Source organism: Python bivittatus, unplaced genomic scaffold, assembly GCF_059951505.1.
Source record: "Python bivittatus isolate LINGU-HERP-01145 unplaced genomic scaffold, Pbiv_v1 ctg000850_np1212, whole genome shotgun sequence".
NCBI lineage: Eukaryota > Metazoa > Chordata > Lepidosauria > Squamata > Pythonidae > Python > Python bivittatus.
The window spans coordinates 22,338,579-22,361,348 of NW_028277112.1; the positions used below are offsets into that span (position 1 = coordinate 22,338,579).

Consider the following 22,770-nt stretch of genomic DNA (forward strand, 5'->3'; position numbering starts at 1 on the left):
TCCTATGAAACACTGTCACTGAATCTGTTGCTTTTAAATTCTTATCTTTACACAGCCCAAGTCCCTATAAATCTTGGTTTCAATCTTCTTCAACTTGGTGCCTCTAGACTGGGTTGGACTTCCATAATTGCCATGAGAGCCAGGGATTCTGAGAAATGATTCAACACATTTGGAGGGCACCAATTTGGAAAAGGCTGGTCTAAATTTTAATTCAAGTACTCTTGAAATTAATTGCCAAAGGGGATACCACATTAAATTTATAAGAAATCATGATCATCACTAGTAAGAATCATCCAGCGATTTCAGAACAAAACAAATTGTACCCAAATGTGAGCTTTTATGGTAGTGATTCCGGAAGACTGCCAAAGTCTAATGCTAAAGCTGAAAGTTATACACATATTTTGAAATAATAATAAATGAAGTATTTAAGTTTTATGTTGATACTATCAATATGTGTTACAATGTATCATTTTAATTGTATAATTTAATATTACAGTCATAATCGGGTATATTTTAGTCAGCTAGATTTAAAGGAAATAGCCTGAAAAGTTCAGACCAAAATAAGTCACATGTAACAAAATTAAAGTCTTGAGATGCCTTAAAGACTTCAATGCATTATACTTTAAGACGTAATGCATTTGTTTCTCTAAGGCACTGCCATTAATCTTTCCATTGATTTGGTGGCAAAGAACTAATATAAATCTCCTTTTGGAAATTCTAATCCGAAAGATTTCATTTAAATTAAATTAAATTAAATTATGGGAGTGTTCCTCAACCAGTGGCATACAGAAATGGCCTAGATGGGAATGTAACTCCCTTTCTCAAATTGCAAATTGTATGCTCTTAACCTACTATAAGTGATACATATAATAACAGAATAGTTCTGTATATGTGTTTGTATTGGTAGGACTTAAAATTTGAAATGTCAAAACTCCCTGGATTATAGTAATGCTGCCATCTAGTGTTTATAGAAATTGTACGATTACTTCTGGAAAAAATTAAAACAGCTTTCTCTAACATGGTGCTTTAAAATATGCTAGATTTCAAGTAACATAATTTCCCAGTCTTTGGCCCTATTCACTGAAGCATTTATGCACTGTGGGAACTGGAAATCACCAACTAAATGAGGATGGATTAAAGCATCTACAAAAGGATATAATATATTCCATTTATTTAACGCCACAATTATTCCAGGAAATTCACACTAGAATCTTGTGACAACAATATACTGAAGAGTAATATAGCTTGTTTGGTTCATTGGTTTTTATTTAACAGATTGGGTAAACCCAGAAAAGTGTGGTTTAAACAATAAACCATGGTTAAACAAATCATAACCTGATATGCAGTAGCAACCCAACTTTATAAAACTATTATGTCTGCTCTTAAAGTGACATAAAATTGAGTTCTCTTTTTGCTGCACCCTCAATATTTCTCTGGCATTAATTTGAAAAAAATCTTGTTTATTTTAGGTGGAGATATACCTTCCAAAGAACCTATTACTCTGAGCTTCATGATGTTTCACAGAACTTCTGCATACAGTTCATAATAAAGTTGATTATTGGTACATTTCACTGTTTGTTCAAGTATTTGAAATTAATCCAAAGTTTTCATCCAATATTTTAGACTTCTAGTGTAGAGACTAAAAGTGCTTTTGCAACTTGCCAATAATTTTTGTGGAAACTTGCTGTGATTCCACAGAAGAGTGGTGACACTGAGCATTTAGAGTTTACATTTAAGCTGACTTCCACCTGTATCTATATTATTTTTACTTTTAAACATATTTTAACATGCTACCACCATGCGGTAGATACAGTATCTGAAGGAAATCCTCTTCCAGTATCCTTCTACTTAAATCATAAGATGAACTTTGCAGGCCCAGATCGAAGTGCCCTCCCACACTGAGGTATGGCAAAACACTACAAGGGAGCAGGTCTTTTCCGTGGTAATCTGCCAACTCTGGAATGCCTTGTCAGTGAGTTTGCCTGGCACCCAACCTTAATGTCTTGTTAACAAACATTTTATTACTGGGAAAGACTGGTTTTGAAGGGCAGCATTTAATTAAAAACAACCAGCTACCATTCACCTTTGGGTCTGGAAAATAGGTAGGAAGAGAAAGGTAATAAACACTGCTCTATTTCAGAAAATCTCCCTCCTAATTAAGAGAAAAAAACCTCCAGTTCAATAATATTGTCAAAACAAATATGAACATTTTTGTCAGAGACAAAGTATTTTTGGAATATTACAGCATACAAAAACAAACCCTTTTTAAAGTTATCAGCATCTACTTTAAAAGGGGAAAGAGGTCTCAGAAGCTCAAACTACTTTCATTCCTAACTCCCTTTGGTAAAGGATATTATCAGCAGGGTACAAGCTTTTGCCAAGCTTCACTGTACTGTTCACTGACTTAGGTAAGAACAGAGATATTTAAGGATTGACAAGCTTTTATCACAGTTCAAATAAAATAGTTTCTACAGTTGATTAACATTCTGATGAACAAGAGACTGCTCTCTGTTTTTAAAGCTAGACACTGCACATACGTAATGAAATGTTAATAAAAGAAAAGCTAAAAACTCACTCACTGTCTTCTGTGGGAAGGACCTGCAGAGAATAAATCCATTCTATTATATCCTCTTTGTTCACAACATCTAAGGAATCCAACATATCCAGACCAGAAAGTGCAAAAAAAGCAATGGTCAACCTGAAGGGGGGAACAAAAACAGCAATTTACTATTTATATTAAATTCCTTGTAAGCATACTTCCAATCCAGATGAAAGTTATTTGCATGTATGACAACTTCAGAATGAATTGAAACAACATGAATTGAATAAGTGTTATAACATGAAAATAAACTTCATGGAACTGCTCACATACAGTTCTCCAAGCAAATACTTATTCACCCATCAAGTTTCATTTACCTATTGTATTTTGATGAATGAGCACAGACATGTTACCCCCATTTCTCACTCTAACTCTGGCATTACATGGTCAATATTCCCCATGTTTCTGATATTTCCATTTCACTAAATTTCCCCTTTTCCTTAATATTAAATCAAATGTAGCTGATCCTCTCACTCAGGCCTGCAAAACACACCCTCCACCAAGCAGCCTTGTGTGGCCTGCTGACATTTTTTTAAGTTAATAAATTCACCACTGCCCCAAAAAATGCAATGCTGAGCACCTCCAACTGTAATGAATTTAAGCCTTATATATATATATAAATCTATATAATCATATAGCCATAGAACAGCCATGTTTATCCTATTCATGAACTTTACTAGGAAACTCACGTTGCTGGTATGTAAGAATGTTGGAATGTATGCCAGACCTGGTACGAATGAGTTCTCAACACTGATAGGGCTGGAACGCTGGTGGGTGTAAGGAATAAACTGACACATCATGAATTTCTGAGATAACGGGACAAGAGGTACCATTCTACAAGTTGCCTTACCTAACTGAACAGACACGAAACGTTCCTGACATGTAACGTACCTGGATGATGACTTGGATGAATTCTAAGTAAACAAGTTGGGTATAAAAGAAAGGATGGAAACCATGCCCATTTGGAAGTGCGAGACGACTCTTGTTGGAGCAGGGGACGCCCTGAGTCTGATTCCCAGCCCACTCTAGCACAGCCTGATCAACTGTGTTGAGAGTGTATGTAAGTATTTTGTATGAATGAGTAGCCTTGTTGGGCAGGAATATTTACAGCAACTTGGTTAGCCTAGTAGGGCAGAATTGTTTATTGATATACTGTTGTTAGCCTAGGTGGGCACTTACATTTATTGATAGCCTTAATGGGCATATATTTTATTGTAATAAATATTACAGGAAACTAGAGAAATTGTATGTATTAATCAACTTTGGTTAAACACTGATTAAACACTTGCTTTGCTTTCTGTCCAAATAACACAAGAATAAAAGAACTAATTTTTAACTTCTAGCCTCCAGGTCTCACCACCATTGCCAGCTCCAGTGCTAAGGCAACCCCACTAGTTGCCAAACAGCTGATCGGTGCACCAGGTAGTCCTTTGTGGCCCACAATTATTTTTATTTATCAATGTAGCCCTTTCCCTTCTATGCAGGCCTTCTCTTATTCTTTTCTCCACTCTCATGTAGCACCACACACTTCTATGGTACATTTGAGTTAATGTCAGAAACATGAAACTCTGTTTCCAATTATTTTCCCCTAAAACTTGTTATTTACCTTATAATTAAAAGCTATCAAGGCAGAAGTAGATACATGGGTTCCTACATTCAGGTGTTCTGGAGACTTCTATGTAACTTGCACCACAGACCTCCACACAATCCAGGGCTGGTCAAATAAATGGGCAATTGTATGATACAATCCATCTTTTTTTATTGAAGAGTACATGATTATGTTAAAAAAAAAATCAATAGCTGTACAAAAGCCTATTACCTTTGCATATAAAATATTTATCCAAGAAAAGTGGATAAATATTTCAGAGTATGAACAGGAAGAGATAGTATGCAATAAACAAAAAAATGTTCTAGAAAAGGTTTATATATCTGGCTGGTGATGGAATAAATTATTGAGCAGTATCTTTTTAAGTCAGGGTTTCATTTACTGAAACTTAAGAGATCTGTAGGAATACGTGTTATATGTACTTCAGACATAAAAGTGAATAGCAAAATTGATTGTGCTACTGATTTATTAAACCATAAGGCTCACTGCAAACACGTTAGCATTTACATAATAAAACAAAACAAAAAAAGGATTTCCACATCAATATTGAAGCCAAAAAAAGCTTTATACAGCATTGGAAATTATCAGTCAATCTACCCATGAAAAATTCTGTTTGAGCAAACGTTAACTATTGACTGAATTAGCATTTTGCTTAAATCAGAAACTGAAAATAATTTTAAGAAATAAATGTATACTTATATTATTTGCAAAATAAACACATACATTTCATTGCTTAGTTGATTTCCCAAATTCAGGATTAAATAGGACTATACTGTGGTGGAATGGAATTATGAAGGCGAAGCTCAGGCAGATAAACATTTTCTTAGCTCGCCAGAACCGCGTGGGAGGAACAAGAGGATGAGACTGGCACCTCCCTGCGGAATTCACACTGTTGTGGCTGGAGGACTTTGGGAACTGGGGTTTTAGTCTGGGAAGACTGATGTCAGGCCTAGCCCAAGGAACTCCAAGAGACAATGCCAATTCAATCCAGCTATGTTTATTAGCTACAACCTCTAACAAGAATCTTGTAAAATGCTACTGAATTCTTACACCATCATTTTTCTGTAAAATCTGAAATGCAGTAAAAATACACAGCAGCAATATGATTCTTATTAATTTTGGAGCAAGCAACATTTAAACTTAGAAACTTTCAGGCAATATCTAAACTGCCTTTAACAGAAAGATACAACTTAACATCTACCAAGATTTCACAATGCAATAAGCAAAACACCATCAAACACATTCATACCTGCTACACTCACTTTTAATTGCAATGTGTGTTCAAATTTTAACATTTAGACTCACTAATTAATTGCATTTCTTGCGTACTTGCCTTTAACAGAACAAGTTCTTAATAAATAGCTAGATTAATTAGAGAGTACATTCAAAGAGTAAACAATGCAGTACAAGTCCCGAGGACAGAATTAGTAATAATGGGCCAGTTTCCCAATATGGGAGCACAGAAAATAAACCCTTTACCTTTGATGTGTTTACAGAAACTGCAACACCTAGCTTAATAGTATGATACTGTACAAAGGGCCAGAGTTAAATCCCTTGCATTTAGCGGCACAAACTTTTAGTTAAATTGGTGAAGACTTTTAGCTCTCTCCCCAAACCTAGACATATTAAATGCAGTTTAAATAAGTAATTCATTTTATTTCAAGACAATGACCTGACAAAATTAGTTTCAAAATGATGAAACTGCCGATAAAGAAAACTTCATGAAAGAAGACACATTCCCTAGCTGCTTCTTACTGTCCCAAGTTCAAATCACTCTCCTGTTTTAGAACCCCCATATCTTCTTTCTAAGGGGCCTGGACATTAAGTCTACATAATACCCAAGTATCTTGATATCCAGCTCGAAACCAAGAAATAAGAATTTGCCACACATTTTGAGGGCAATCTTACAGATGTCCACTCAAAACTAAGTTTGATTGAGTTCAATGGGATGTACTCTAAGGTTTAAAAAAAATACTTTGTCATGTTTGTACTGCTCCCCCAGCAGCTTACCCAACTCAGATTTGTCCAAGAATAGAACAATACCACAACAGTTCTTTTAAAGAACATTTTCTACATTTTTCCACTACAAAGTCTATGGACTGATATACTAGTCTACCTTTTAAGCAAATGCTTTCTCTTTTCAATTTATATTTTCAGTCATTTGATTCAAATTCTTTTGAGTAGAACCTTACACAGGAAGTATCTGGCCTTTCTGAACACAAAGCAGGTACCCTACCAACCAAACTAGCTAAGCACTACTACTATCTGTTCTCAAACTTCTATCCATCTCAAACAGGAGAGTAAGTATTCAAAAGTTTTGGAAACTGTAGAACAAAACATCTGGATTCTGATTAAGGGTAAGCTGCAGAAGGTTAACATTTTAATTAAATGAAACGGAAAGCATCTCAACTTTCTTTAAGTTTCTTGAGTCTGAAACAACTGAAAACAAGGTTGAAAACAAAGATTGTATGCCTGGTCTAAAAAGCATGGGGAAACTGGATCTGATTTCCATTATTTATTTTAGTACCAATGAGATTATCATTGTTAGATCAGTACACCCCAACACTAAGGCTACGATTTGAAGTGCATGAATAACCGGGAGTATCTCTGAGCATACAAACTCCTTTCAATTCCAAGCTGCCACGGACAGCCATCAGGGATCAGGATGTAGGACTTCTGGCGTGCAGTCAGATTTGATCAGGAATTAGACTAACGCCATTCCACAAATTCTGATCCCGGGAAGCCTCCCAGATCGCCATTCTGGCCTGCCGCCCTGACACCCCTGAGTGGCCAGAAGAGAACAAATCCTGGCAGGCTATTCCCGCTTCGGAGAGAAGGACCCCGCCCACCGCTCAGCTGTCCCAAGCACTTTGCGCAGGGGCTGCTTCTTGGGTCAGAGCTCGTAGTTTAGCTCCCACCCAAACACCTCGAATCTCTTCCCGCTTCCCCGAGGGTACCTGCTGGTCTCCAGGGACGCATAGCGTTCCGGCAAAATCTGAAGACTGCGTTGGAAGAACCGCACGTGGCGTTCCTTGAGGAAATCCAACCGTTCCCCGTCCCCAAAGCCTCCCTCATCTTCTACCAGTACCGCGCTCGCCATGTTGGTCTTCCGCTCCCTACCCTCACACGCAACTCCGTCACCGGCAGCACACAGTCACGTGACGCGGCCCCAACGCTGGGCCTATTTTAGCGGCCGCGACTGCAACAACCCGGCCGGGCGACAAAGTTTAATCCCGCCCCTTGCGGCTAAAGAGGCGGGGTTAAGCAGCTCTGGCGCCAACCAAAAGCAGCTTTAAAAATACTCTGACCATTCATGCTTGACAGTCAGCACGGCGTAAAAACATGGGTAACTTTTTCCTGTTTGTACACATTTTTTTTTCATGGGATCAGATATATATTGCTGCAAAATTACAGATTATATCTGTTTACGTGGCTTGATCCAGAAAAATTACAGATATGACAAATTTAGGAAGGTGCAGAAATGTTAGGAATGTTCATGTAATTTCTCTCCAAGATCTCTTTGAAATTACTTATTTGTCGTTGATAAATTATTAAAATAATTCATAGACCTATATGCTACAAAAACCGACATGGATTATTAAACCTTGAAGTATTGTACTGCAAAACATGGATCTGTACTACATTTTCATGTGGATCCTCAGGATTTTTACAGGGGACCTTCCAAAACTACCATCAAATCCTAGAATATACCTGAGCTTGTACAGTTAAAATCAAGGATATTTTCTTCAGTAGCATTACAATGACAGAGAAACATGGAATGATGTCACAAAACTTTGAGTCTGAAGGATTTTTTACAGGGAGTTTCCACACCACAATGCCCATTCTTTACAGCATTGCATTTAATAGGGATGTGCAAGATGTTCATTGCATGAAACAGGTAGTTTTGGGTGACTTATGCTCAAATTGAAATAAGGCTGTTTTGTTCCATGCATTGAATGAAATGGAGGCATTTTGTGTTTGCAGAATTGGTGTAGTGGGAGAATGCAGGGAAAAAGTCAAGGACATCAGTGGCTGAGGGATGGCGGTGGAAAAAGGGAAGGGGAAGGTGCTAGGAAGATAGCAGAGGTGGACGACCAATGGGCTATGCCATGCTTGGAGCTGCAGAGAAGAGAGAGGATGGTGAACACTGCCTTTTCTTACCACATATGGATTCTGTTTCATCCGAAACCTGGACAAACCAAAGTGTTCCTGGATTCAGTTCTAGAACTACCAAATGGTTTGGCAGAACCTCCAAAATGTGATATGTTCCATGTTTGAAATTTTTAAAAAATCCCATTTTCTGCATGCCCCTAGTATAAAGGCATGCATTCTTGACATGTTTTAAAGGGGATATTACAAACCAGTATCAAATTTTAAAACAGAGCCCATTGACTGAATCATTAAAATTATAAACTTGAATTTCCACATCAGTTGGTTGTGGATACATGACACAAATCTGCATGGACTGCATAGATCTTTTCACATAATAGTGCTCACTGTCAATGATTGTCAAGTTTCTGATCATATCTGAACCTACTGTTTTCTGAAAAAAAAAACTAGATAACCTGTGATTCACTATGAAACCATTAATGCAACACAGAAGTTTCCAAGAAAGCACATGATTTTTACCTAAATAACTGTAGATCACAACTGCTTTGTTTCCTAGCATCATCACAGTTCACTATGGATCCTTAGGAATTTTGTAACATATGCTGTGGAAATTACTATTGCATCCCATTTCTTGATCTGTTGATCACTCCGTTTAAAAAAAAAGTCACAGATTTGCTGCATTACATTGCAAAAATATGGATCCAGAGTACATCTTTCAACACTGTCTTAAGTCTGGAGACTTCATGCAGACTTCAAGACTATGACATCAAATCAGCTTCCCATCACTTCCCCGGTCTTGGTATTTTGTGGTCCCTCCCCAAAAAATTGTTGGATAGTCTTAATAAAAGATATTGTCTGACAAGACTTTCAGAATATGGACTAACACAATTGCTACGCTTGCTTTTAAATAAAAAATTATCATTAGCTAAAATAATTGCAGTAACTATCCAAATGAAAACATTTCTTTTAATACCATTGTTACAAAGGATAAGACCTCCCACATTCCCCTGTGCAGAAGTGTGGAGGTGCCTCTATACAAATTTGTTGAAATTGTTACTTTCATTTTGTATTTGAATATATTTTACATGTATGTCAAGCTTTAAATAGACTGTTTTTAAAAGCTGATAAAAGGCTTGTGCATGCAGAATTCAGGCTACGGAGCTGACTCTCATGTTAAAAAAAAAGTTACACAACTTAATCTTAGGCAAGCTTACTTTGAAACATTTCCAATTGTTTGGAGGACTATGCAGGAAGGAAAAATAATACTTTGTCTCTCTAGAGTTTTTTAATCTGTTTTCAAGGATGGTGATTAAGAAATTACTCATTTTCCCTATAACAATAGTTTATTATTTTATATCTCATCTTAGGAATCTTGAATATATTTATCATCTGCTTACACTTCTAAGTTAATTTGAGATACATTATGTAATCAATCTACTAAGTAAAGCTATGTTAATTTCCTCTGTTTATTTCTAGGTTGAAAAAGAAGACAATAATGAAAGTATGTAGAAAGCAGCACATTTACTTCTTTCCCAACTTTACAAAAAGAAATCACTTACTAAATCCAGGTTTTAGAGAAAGAAAATGCAAACAAAAAAACAGCCTTTCAAAGTACTTTACACGATGAAACAATGCATACCTGATTTTTATTTAACATGTCATAACATTTATATGTGCATGTACAACTTTCCTCATATGTCATATAAACTAATATAGTAATAAATTATGCTGTTACGTATCTTCAAATAAATTATTTGCAGATGTCCAATTATAATCCCTGTCGCCAGCTTGGGACAGCCCTATAAATGTAAAAATAGGTAAGTATCTCGTAAATATATTAATCATATAAAAGTACATTAAACACATAAATTAAGGTAACTTAATTTAAGGTAAGTATATTAATCATATCAAATATTTTAATTTTCTTACCTATGAGGAATATACAAAACTGGCCCTGCACCTACAGGTCCAATCTCTTTTGTTCGTTCTTCCCAAACTTTTGTTGGTTTGTATAACCTATATGGATCCCGAGTTACATTAATGTGAACCTGTTGATAGTGGAAATACAGGAAAAATTATTTAAGGCAATTGCAAACAGAAATGAATACTTAGATGATGCAGTGCATTAAGTGTCTCAGCTGACTCTCCATACAGAGAATCCTACAGAGGGGAAGGGGGGGTTGATTTGCAGCTGTTGGATGTCTATTTATATTACTTTTAATTTTACTGGGTTGATTTATTTTTATTTATTTTGTTGATTTATTAAGTTGTTGTAATGTATTATGATTTTAATTGTGTGCTGCCATGAGTCCTTACAAAATATAGCAGAATAAAAATGTACTAAATAAATGTACTAAATAAATGTAATAAATAAATAAATAAAATGGACATTTAACTGGAAATTACCAAACTTAATTGTACATATTTCTAAGTAGACTTGTACAGGACTGTATTGTCACCATCACAGAACCCAAAATGCTATTCATTAATTTATTTTGTATTTGATTCTTTTTGGACACTTAGAATAAAGTTACAAATGAAAGTAGTGATTCCCAACAGAGAGTGGTGGCCACTAACAGAAAAGAAGTCAAATGGGTCCAGACAGTAATTATAAGGTGGTATCAAACCTGATGGAACCAAGACCACTAGAAGTACAAAAATTAACTTTCAGTTGACTTCCGGGGAAGTAATGGTGGACTGAAGACGGCTCTGTGAAAACCAGAGCCAACAATCGTGGCTAAGAACAAGGAACCGACAAGTAGGTCAGCTCCTTCAACCCTCTCTGGAGAAAGAAGATGATAGATTGCCCATGTTGTGCTCCATTAGGTTGCTCCTCATGAGGAGACTGCAAAGCAGTGGTCTCCGGAGAGTGGGAGAAGCAGGAGACGAGGGAATTTGCCATTCTTGCTCCAGCTGCGGTCGGAGCCTTTAAAGGAAACTAAGTTTGCACTGCCTTTGCTAACCACTTTTGGAAATTGCCTATGAACTGCTTTAAAGAAGTTAAACACCTTCAAAATGACAAGGCTGGAAACACTGGGTGAGTGCCTTCAATCCTTAATATAAAAAAATGAAACTGTATCTTTATAAGCTTTAAGAATCCAAAATAAACTGCAAAAAGTAAGACAAGGTTTTGGCTATAGAAAGTTTTAAACAAATTAAGGGTTCAGAAAATGTTGGAATATTTGATTTTGAATATTAACACTTTGAAATTAATTTTAAAGAATAAATGCATTTTCATGGGAAGGAAAAATTATTTTCAATATTGGAGATATAATAAGATAAGCAACTTATAATGGCATTCAGAGATATTTTTGAGGATTTTGAATCAACAATGTCAGCTGTGTTATGTGTTCTTATGAATAGTCTGTACCCAGAAGAAGCTGTTACAGAAAAAAATTTGGAACAAGCTTATCTGACATGATTGTGGAGAACAAAGTCAACAAAAATTTATCACTGGATATAGAAAAAAAAATTGGAAGAGGCTTTAAAAATTGAGAAGGAAATAAAAATGCCAATTTAAGAGAGTAATTGGAATAATTTCTTCCTGCTGAACTTACAAAAGAGGCTTGTTAAAGTTTTGAAGAAATTTGAGACAAGGGACAATAATCATTTGAATGGATTAAAGAGCAGGATTGATTTATACAAAAGGAAGGAACATAAAGTTGACTTATTTGATCAGAGTTAAACTGGGACATGTTATTTTGGGTGGTTTTTTCTGGACTTGCTGACATCTGGACTGGAAAAAGACATTGTGTATTGGATTTGCTTACAGTTAAGAGTTGAGATATGGAATGAGTGTTATATTTGTTAACTAATGTTATTATTTTAGGGCTCTGTTTGGACTTTTTGGAAAAGATGTTGCTTATTGGACTTGCCTATAGTTAAAAGCTGAGTTATGGGATGAAGAGTTTTATATCTGTTAATTAAGAGAAGTTGAAGAGATAGTAACGCTGTTTGTATTTGTCATTTTGGGGGTGGGAAGTTGCTTTCCTAGTTTTTCTTTTTTTTCTCTCTATTTTTTCTTTCTTTTTTCTTTCTTTCACCTTTTATTCTCTCTTTCTATTTTTCTCTTTCTTTTTAGTTTGTATTATCTTTTACTATTGTAGTTAAAACTTTTAATAAAAATATTATTTTAAAAAATTAACTTTCAGTCCAACCAAGATTATTACTCCAACATTTTAGAATTAGCAGTCTATGGGTTATGACTGGATGCTGCGTTTCCAATGCTATCACTGATAATTAAAATTTAATAGAAAATTATATATATATACACACACACATAGAGTATATATATATATATATATACACACACACACACACACACACACATACATACACACATATGCATGCTTCACTTATTGCATAACATTTAACATATTTCTCAAGGAAGTTTTAGTTATCCAAACTTAAAATGCAACTGAACACAATTTTGCACAAAAGTAAGTCTTACTGAATTCCATGGGGCTTACCAATTGGAAACCAGGCATAAAACTAAAGTCTGGGATAACAATCCTAAAACACTTACAAGAGAGAAACACCAAATGAATCTAGCAGGACTTACTGTTCATTCATCATCTATACAGATATAATTTTATGTCTCCTCTTTAGAAAGAAAGCTATTAGGTAAGATCCCATTTTATTTTTAAAATTACATATTACAGGCACATCTACTTTAGCTAATCTCAGCTCAATATCTTTTGCATTTTCTTTCATTCTAACCTATTTATAACTTCTCCCCTTGCTTCCACACAGGTGACTAAATTCCAGTGTTAGGATGATACTTAAATATAATGATATTGTGCTAAGAAACTAGTATCATATGTGATAATATTTAAATGATAGAGGACTACTTCTGAGAAATGTACATGGAACTGAGATACATAACATATTAAATTCCTTACCTTCTTTCTCAGCTTCGACAATCTTTTTTCCTTTTCAATCTTTTCATCTTCTTTTGCCTGCTTTTCTAGAAACTTCAACTCAAGTTTATGCAGATCCTGAATAAAATAAATGAAATATTGCTATAAATCCTAGGGGTGGCTGGCACCTTGATGACACTCCCCCGGCCACTGCCAATTTTAACATCTATCCTTGGATTATATTTATTTTCTACTTATTTAGGATTATTTTATATTGTAATTTTAATTGATTTTAACTGCTTTGTAAACTGCCCAGAGTTGTTTTTTAACGAGATGGGAAGTGACAAATTTGATATGATAGATAGATAGATAGATAGATAGATAGATAGATAGATAGATAGATAGATAGATAGATAATCTGTGTGTGTGTGTGTGTGTGTGTCTCCATGTGAGTCCTGTAGAACATAGTCCCCAGAGGTCAGACTGGCTCAAACCCTGAAGACAGGGTTGAGGGTCAGAGTGTCTGTTGGAGCCTATGAATTAATTTTATTGAAATATGGGCATTGTATTTGTATTGATGGTAGTGTTTTTTGTTGTTTTTATCTCAGCTGTTGATTGTCTATTTATTTTATTTTTTTTGGTGTTTGCTGGTTTCTTATTGTTGTTAGCTGCCCAGAGTCACTTGTTTGAGATGGGCGATCATATAAATTGAATACATAAACATATAAATAAGAAGTCTTTTATAAAACAAAATAGCTTTTTATGTTACTCTTATTACAATACTTAAATAGCCAGTGCCAATTAACTATTTTCTATGAATAATCTTAAGCATCTCAAGCCTTGCTCAAATGGCCAGAACATGTAATAGTGTTCTATTTTGCATTCACCAATGAAGACTTGAATGTTACTCAGCTCTTGACTAATTTGCCAGAGTGTTCTCATTCTCCCATACAGGTAGTCCTTGCATTTATGACCTTCGCAGGTCTGTAAAGCAAAGGAAAGCTGAAGTAAGATCATAAGCATAGCTGCAATTTCACTTAGTGACCATTTCACTTAATGACCAAGTTGCTGGTTCCAATTGTGGTCACTAAATGAGGCCTACCTATAGTCCCCCTTCATTTTCATACAACACAAGGATGTCAGATGTCTGCACAAAAACCTGCTTCAGAGGCTCCTCTGTAGGAGGGAGTATAAAAATCAAATATTATTTAATGGATTTTTAAAATTTTAAATTAAATTCAGAATTGAAAACAAGTGTTTCATAAAAACTGAATCTAGCTGGAATATATTAACATGAACACAACTCATTATAGTCTATCCTGTTTGCTAATGCTAATACCTGAATGTGATATAAGTTAACAGACCATAGCAGATCTCTCTCAGAAAAGTACAAAGACAAACATGGTCAGTGAATAGGAAATTTGAGAGATAGGTAAGCAAGGGACATTTGGTTAAAAGTTCAAGGGATATAAATAAGGAATGGAATTAAGAAGTGAAACAAAGTAGGGACATGTTTTTGCCATATAAGGGTTTGAGAAATATGTTTCTGATCCACCTGAAATGTATAAAGCAAAGCTAATTGGAACAGCAGGTTGTATAAATCCAGAATCCATTATGGTAAAATAAATAAAATCAGTAAAAGAGACCCCATATAAGAATAATTTAATATAATTTGACTTCCTGTAATTGTAAATATGAAAGGCAATCATAAAAATACAAATAGCACAAGAAGTTGCTAAAGGGAGCATGGGTACCAACATAATTGTTTCATATTTTTAATGAAATTAAATGAAATCTACATCTCTCTATCAAAGGATACGTATACTACAAGTATACACTTTTGCTGGAAATGATAATAGGATCTTTGGAAGTAAAGAAAAAATGTGATTTCAATAATTACATTTGAATCTTCCTGTCCAATCAGAATTTAAAACTATTTGATTTAAATCAAGTCTACCTAGTCTGCAGGTACCCCTAATCTAGGAATTAAGGTGGATGAACCAGGAAGACAGCTTGTTCAGTTGAAGGGTCTCACTAATGGAATTCCCCCTGCACCCTATTTTGGTATTATGTTTGCAGCAAACCCTCTTATTCATATCCAGGTTTTAAACGTTTTCAACTTCTGAAGTTTTTCTTTCAGCTTTTTAAGCTACAGCACAAACTGATATTATTTTATCATTATTTCATAATATTTTTAGCTCTTTAATGATCAGCTTCGCCAAATGGCTGACAGATCAATCAGATGTTGATTGAACATGTAAAAGAAGAAATTATGACAGCTCCATTTTGTTGCTTTTCTACTCATAGAGCAGTTGGTTCTATGAAGGGAGGGCCCCAATCCCTAGCAATGAAATAGTAACAGGTAAGGATGACAGAGGAATGGATCCCCTCAATCCCTGTAAAAAATAAAGGGCAAGGTATACAGAAATAAAGGGAAGGTATGGAACTATCATTCTAAAGCTCTGCTCTTGCAGCATTTCAGCTGTTTTATCTCAAACATTATTTACCCCTTGCCTGTTCCACAGAAAAAGATCAACACCTCTTTGAGAGGGCAATGCCAACCGCATTGAAAGAAGTCTGCCTCCTCAACAGACCAGCTCTGGATCCACTTCTATCTGACAACTACGTTCTATCCCCAACTTCTAATTTTTGGGCAAGATTTTTGAGAAAGTGGTGGTGCAATAGTAGCAAAGAGTCCTGAAGGATTGCCATTATTTGGACCCATGGAAGGTCCAAATTCAGGCCTGAACACAGGGTGAAATCACACTGGTCACTCTCATGGATAGCTTGGTGGGGTTTGGATGGAGGGAATGTGACCATCCTCACTGTGCTAGATCTCCTGGTGTCCTTCAATACTTGGGGCAGGGGGGGTGTCACCTTTTACACCACATTCTTATATTCTAAATAAGGCAAAACTTGCTTTTTCATAGTATCATTGGTCACTAAATATACAATTTTGTTTCTAACTAATATAATTGGTTAGTAAATATATAAATACAAGATACAGCTGCTTTCCTGTGTGTGTGTTCTTGTATATGTCTCATTTCCTTATTTCTTCATCCTTATGAATATATCGTTTTCTTATATGCTGAGATATGAATAAACAAAAGTGTATTTATATCTGCTACACCAGTGGTTTTGAGATTGTGATATCTGCTGAGCCAGTGGTTAAGGAAATCATTTCAATAAGCATAAATCAAACATAAAACTGAAAAACCTCTCAGGCCCTTGGGCCCTCTAATTTTCAAACATAGTATCTTTCTGGGCTGCCTGCAAGGGTTGGGAACTGTAGGCACCATTTTACAGTGGTTTCACTTCTATCAGAGTGGATGGGTCCAGTCAGAGGTAGTAGAGAAAAAAAGGTCCAGACCTCAGGAATTCCAATACAGAGTGCCCCATGGCTTGGTCTTCTCTCCAATCCTGGTTAATCTACATGAAGCCACTGGGAGAGATCAGTCACCAGTTTGGGATAAAGTATCATCAATCATCAGACCAAAAAGGGAAGTAGAAGTCTAAAAGCTGTCAAGGCCTGAATGGGCAGAAACAGGCTTACTCATCCCAAGCAAGCAGGACTAGCTGTTAATTCAGAAGTGTACTAATTCCAGGATAATGCCAACTGTGACATTCAGTAGGGTTGTGCTTGCTGAAGGTTCTCTTTGACTCAGTTCCTGCTGAAAGAGGAAGTGGAACCTGGGGGAGGGGGGGCTACCTAGTTTTCTAGCTGGTGTGCCAGTTGTGATCTTCCCTGAAATAAGTTGCCATGAGGATGGTCAGTCATGCCCTTATCATCTTGCAACTAGATAACGTAATTTGATCTATATGAGACTGCTCTTGAAGACGACTGACAGTCTTAGTTGGTCCAAAATGCTTTTTTTAAATGAATTTTTATTTTAAAAAAATTTAATAGAATAAAACAATACAAATTTAGAGAAGAAAAAGAAAAGTGAAGAAAAGTGATAAGTAAATAAGAAAGAAATAAAATAGAAAAGACAGAATAGACAGAAAAAGACATTAAAAAAAAAGATATAAAGAAGCTGCTTCCAATCTTCTTTACAGCAGTTATAAATGCACTTATATTTTATCCTCTGTCTCTAAAATTATATCCCATATTCTACCCTTTCTAATCATCAAACCCATGAAACACAAATTCATTTTTTTCCATTTTCAGCAAAAACTCCATAAAAGGTTTCCAATCACTGACATTAGTTGGTCCAAAATGCTGTGGTTCACATGCTTATGATGTAGTCCTGGTAATGCCATATTATACCTCAGCTACAGGAGCTGCATTGGCACCAGTTTCAATGCATTTCAATGTGTTGGTCACTTCCCATAAAGCCCGATATGGTTTGAAGCCTACAAATTCAAGAGACTGCCTTTCCCAGGTAGATTCTGTAGCTTAAATCAGATGATCAGGAAACTCCTGCTGAAGACCCCCTCCTATTGGGAGGTGCAAAGAGAGGGGGCTCATTGGTGTTTTCAGTTTGTTCCCTGAAGGGAGGTTGGCTGCTACCCTTACAGCCTTCTGAAGAAAAGTAAAGAATAGTTCTTTCAGAACACCTCGAGAGGTTGCTCGTATATGGCCATCAGTGGTGAAATGGTTAGTTTTTATTGCTATTGTTATATCATCATGATATTATATATGCTATTTTGTTATTCTGTTTTATATTTTGTATTCCATCCAGAGTTCTTCAGGATTGGAGAAGTTAATCAATCTAATAAATAAATAAATTGTGGTCCATTCTGAAACTGGAATGTGTCTACGAAGGGGAATGTGATGGACTACAGTAATGCAGCAGGTTCTCAGGAAGGAGGGAGCACATTTCTAGGAAGGGAAGCAAAACAAAAGACAACACAGTCTGGAGCTGGATCATGGGAAGAGGAAGAGATTTAAGATAGCTACTCCCTAGAATCTCGCAGGGTATATTCACTAGGTTAGAGTAATACAGATTTAGTCTGGCAAGATTCTATGTATATTGTGTAAGTTATAAAAGAACTGAACTTGGCTGGACTGTTTCTCTGTCGTTCTTGGGCTGGGCCTGACAGAAACTTAATATAGTATATTAATTATATTAATACAGTATATTAATTTTATTAATTTGTATAAAATAGTATATTATATATATAATTATATAATATGTATAATTATATTATATAACATTATATTATAAAATTTTATATAATAATATATTAATATATTAACAAACTGAATATTTTATTATAAATGAATATTTATTTATAATTGAATATAGTATATTCAATAATATAGTGGTACCTCGGGATACGAACGCTTCTACTAACGAACTTTTCGGGTTATGACCAGCTCCGGCCGCAAAAATTTACCTCAATGTGCGAACTCCACCTCAGGGTACAGTCATTTTTCCGCCCTGACACGTGGTCCGCGGCCATTTTTCTGCCCGATATGTGGTCCGCAGCCATTTTTCCGCCCCACCGCGTGGCGCCCGGCCATTTTCCCGCCCCGCCGCGCGGCGCCCGGGCGTTTTTGTGCCGCGTGGTGCGGCGCCCGGGCGTTTTCCCGTCCCTGACGCATGGTTCGTGGACGCCAGAACGGATTAACGGTAATTACATTGAACCTTATGGGAAAATTTGCTTCGGGGTGCGACCAAATTCGGAGGGCGGAACGGATTAACCGGATTTACATTGAACCCTATGGGGAAATTTGTGTCGGGTTACGACCAACTCGGGATACTCCCAGAGTCACGGAACGGATTAAGTTCGTATCCCGAGGTACCACTGTATATAACTGAATAGTATATTCAAACTTAATATAGTATGTGCTCTGATAACAGCACATGTAGATGTGCTTCCTTTCACTTTAAGGAAATGCTGGGGAGACAATTACTACAGGTTCTTCTTTTTCATAATTACTGTCTCATCAGTTCAATTCTTGATTACTCCGTGCAAGTAGTTATTTTTAAGCCTATACTAATAATTCTTTTAGAAAAAAATTCTTGAGATTTGCCATTTTTAATGGAGACAATTGTAGCCAGATGAGACAGGGTCAACTGAATATAAACATAAATGTCTATCACTAAGAAGCTTCATACAGTGAAATACAATTGTCCTTCTCATATTAAACCACAGAGAACCCTAAAGCAAATACGAAGGAGATAAAAAAAATTACTCACTCGCTCTTGGAATTTAACAATTTCTTCTGCTGCAGTTCTTTTCCTCTCTTCCCTTTCAGCTTCCTCTCTTTTTTCTTTTTCAAGTCTCAGCAGCTCTTCCTGTTCCTTTTTCTCTCTACTATAATCTTCCAACACCAACTTCATTTGAAGCTGCCGCTGACGTTCTCTCTGCTTTTTTTTCTCCTTCTCTTCTTCCTCTTTTAACTGAGCTGCCTGTTTCATGGCACATGCAAGTGCTTTATGTTTCTTCCATGCTTCAAGCTCTACCAATCGTTTTTTCCTTTCCTCTTCAGTTTTCTGCTTCTGAGCTTCTTCACGCTGAAATTGAACACCAGTGGGCACTTCCTCATGATTCTCTTTTTGGAATAATATTTTATCTTTTTCTTCTTGTTTCTTCATTTTCCATTTTTGAATGGCCTAGAGTGTTACAGTTAAGTGAATAAAATAATGCATAAATAAATAATGAAATTTATCACCACACCAGTTCTAACCATCTGAAGGAGAACAGGACCTAAGAAGTATTACAAAACTGTACCGCCTATTAGTAATCTGTACAATTGGGGGGGGGGCTTCATGTTTCTGAAGAATCCATAAACATCTGGTTGACAACTGTGAGAAACAAAATACTATACTAAAATCGGCCTTGGACTGTTCTAGCACAGCTATTCTGCTCTTATAATTATGCATTAGGAATTTTCCAAGTAACCAAAGAAGGGAAAACATTCACAGTGTGGCTTCTGGAATTCTTTCCGGCCCTTTTGCAGGCAATGGCCATATGAGGTGCCTGGCATTTCATCTGCATAACAAAGGGATTAGTTAGACTAACTCTAGCTAGATCCAGCCTATTTTTTAACTCATTTTTTCCTTTGCTGGCCTCTCTTCCCACAACAAATCTAATCCAGTTCTATTCTGTTTTCAGTTATCCTACTGATGTAGAGGCAAACATAGTTCTAAACACTTTCACATAATTTCTTTCCAACCTTCTACTATTTTGGAAAGAATAAAAAGTATGTGCTTCATTTTATCAGAAACTCATGAGAGATTTTGTCTTGAATAAGATACTTACTTTATGCTCTATAGATGATGTCAGTAATATTTCTTTACAATCAATATGAGGCTTGTTTCATCATTAGAGCTCTCTTGAATTAAGACAGTTTTATGGTCATGCAAGTAGTACTCTATCCATTATCAGTATTTTATCTTAAGAGAAAACTACAGATTCTTCTTCACCTTCATTAAAATCTCACAACTGCTTATCTAATAAAAATTCAAGCCAGGAAAATAGAATTCATTGCTAAGAACTTTAAACTTTTTTTAGCTGCCAATTTTATCTCATAATACACTCCTGGCTGCTTTTTTAAACTTCAAATTTTTTTCTAGATCTATAATGCACTGGATGGGGAGAGGGGGAGAACAGTTAAACCTAAAGCATTTCTACATAGTGGGCAAAGGGAATGGTCTTGAGGAAAAACAGCTATCAAGACAGCGGTCTGATAAAAGAGCCTGGGGCAGAACTGTAACTTGAGAAAACATCTCAGGCAAGACCCTCCATAATTTTCATGAAGATAAAGGGAAGGGGGGAGGAGCACATTCAGACTTGTAAGATTCTGTTACTATATCTTTGTAATAAAAGTAATGTTGGCGTGAGTGACTTTTGTTTCCTTGTCTGGTCTACTTTGAAGGGCTGACATTCTATGGCAAATCTTCCTCTCCCAACTCCAGTTCATACACTCTAAGTTAGGTGTGGCAACATATGGTCTTATTAAACTTATATCTTACTGACTTGAGCAAACATAGACAATTTTCCAGGATAATGGCATTGCAGTTCAACAGCATTTTAAGGGCTACATGTGCCCATCCTAGATATTAACAACAGAAGGTGCTGCTGCTTCTAATCATAATTATTATGATTAGGAAATAACAACTAAATGCTGAAATCCTTTGTTAGACTGTTGAAAGCTTTTACATTTCAATGGAACTGGTTTCCAAATAGTCTGGTTAGATTTGAGTCTTCAATGCAGAATTATACATTCTGACCAATGTTGAATAAATTCTAGTCTGTATCAACAAAGCTGGAGAATAGAGAAACAATGAACTAGGTGAATGTTTGTTGGCAGAAAAACTGTATGCTCTAAGGATACAAAAATGGGATATAGAACAATAAAGGGAGACAGAGAATGGATATAGTCCTATACAGAACCCAAAGGACAATCTATTTTCCCAAATAAAATGTTCTTGGTTATTGCCACAGCACTTCAACATGTTCTCATATTTAAAAGCACTGAATATTATCACCTATATTTGCCAAATAATATAAGCATTCTTCCTAAACTCAATTTCTAGCATAATCATTGGAAATTATGGGACTTGAAGTTCCACCACATCTAGAGGGCACTAGGTAAGTGAATACTGATGAAGATGGAAGCACATTTACATACTAGCATAAAAAAGAACTAGTGGTTAAGAAAAAAAGATAATTGCCTGGATCAATTCCAATATATTCTGGCACTATTAAATTTATGGACAAACCAAATGGCAAAATTCTCTCACCTCCTTTTTACGTGACTTTAAAATTAGAAATTCTTGATGCCATTTCTCATGTGATTGAATGTCTTCCTTTGTTCTATCAGGGAGGTAATCAAGGGTTTCAGTGATGTATGATGGTTTTCCTTTATGTTTTCTCCAAATTTTTAGGAAGACTTGATGATCACATTCATCCCAACCTCCTTGCCTTCCTCCAGTTTGCTGAAGAAATCTTTCAAGCTCAAGGACTTCTTCAGGAAGTTGATTTTGGACTTCTGTATGTACTGGAAATACACATTGCTTGGAAATTCTTGCAGTTGCTGAAGCTCCTACAGCCCACATCTCAATTTTTCTTTCCAAGGCATTGATCTCATTTGTAGCAGTCTTCTCCTCTCTCAGAAGTTCATCATAACTGATTTTTTTTAAAAAAATAAAAAATATAAATATAAATAATTCATCCAACATAGAATAAAAAATGTGACCAATTCTGTGCCTGAGTTTCATGTGAACAGCATACTCTCATACAGCTTGCAAAAAGTTGTATGAAAGGAACAAATTTACAAAAACAGTGTGATGTGGTATCAGTTTTGCTGCTCACACCACATCACATTCAGAAAATCCACATGGGTTTTTGGATGTATATATTTAGAACAGATCTTTAAATCCCAACACTGGTAGCAAACCTCGGGAATATTCATTCTTCAGAGAGTATTAAGGCATAAAGATATAATAAAATGTAAATATTCTTACAAAGGCCAAATACTTTATTCTCTTAGATACCTAAACACAAAGTAAAACATGTATCTAAAATTAAGGGAATTTGGGTTAACTTTTAAATTCACTATAATTTTTTTGTACAGTAGAAACATAAATCAAAGATAAAAATAATATAGCATACTTCAATGCATTAAAGGGTTTTCTTTTATA

The 22,770-nt window shown here is 35.8% G+C and overlaps 2 protein-coding genes and 1 long non-coding RNA gene across 5 annotated transcripts in view; 1 reads left to right on the forward strand and 2 right to left on the reverse strand.

Annotated features, from left to right (window-relative positions):
- The window catches only part of PGGT1B (protein geranylgeranyltransferase type I subunit beta), a 34,480-nt gene extending 27,020 nt beyond the window's left edge, over window positions 1–7,460 (reverse strand). The window contains exons 1-2 of the mRNA XM_007422637.4: window positions 7,163–7,460; window positions 2,580–2,698 (exon numbers count right to left, since the gene is read on the reverse strand). Of these exons, the coding sequence (XP_007422699.1) occupies window positions 2,580–2,698; window positions 7,163–7,305 (262 nt within the window). The 5' untranslated portion in view covers window positions 7,306–7,460. The remainder of the gene's footprint in view (window positions 1–2,579; window positions 2,699–7,162) is intronic.
- Window positions 7,461–9,843: 2,383 nt separating this feature from the next.
- The window catches only part of CCDC112 (coiled-coil domain containing 112), a 110,918-nt gene continuing 97,991 nt past the window's right edge, over window positions 9,844–22,770 (reverse strand). For all 3 annotated transcript variants that reach the window (XM_088129993.1, XM_088129994.1, XM_088129992.1), the window contains 5 exons: window positions 21,871–22,255; window positions 19,321–19,737; window positions 13,217–13,312; window positions 10,245–10,363; window positions 9,844–10,114 (listed from right to left, as the gene is read on the reverse strand). In XM_088129993.1, the coding sequence (XP_087986119.1) occupies window positions 10,084–10,114; window positions 10,245–10,363; window positions 13,217–13,312; window positions 19,321–19,737; window positions 21,871–22,255 (1,048 nt within the window). In that variant the 3' untranslated portion in view covers window positions 9,844–10,083. The remainder of the gene's footprint in view (window positions 10,115–10,244; window positions 10,364–13,216; window positions 13,313–19,320; window positions 19,738–21,870; window positions 22,256–22,770) is intronic.
- LOC148213789 (uncharacterized) lies at window positions 9,996–22,171 on the forward strand. Its single transcript, XR_015793756.1, has 3 exons — window positions 9,996–10,132; window positions 10,839–11,352; window positions 22,015–22,171. It is a non-coding gene; the product is annotated as an uncharacterized LOC148213789 (long non-coding RNA).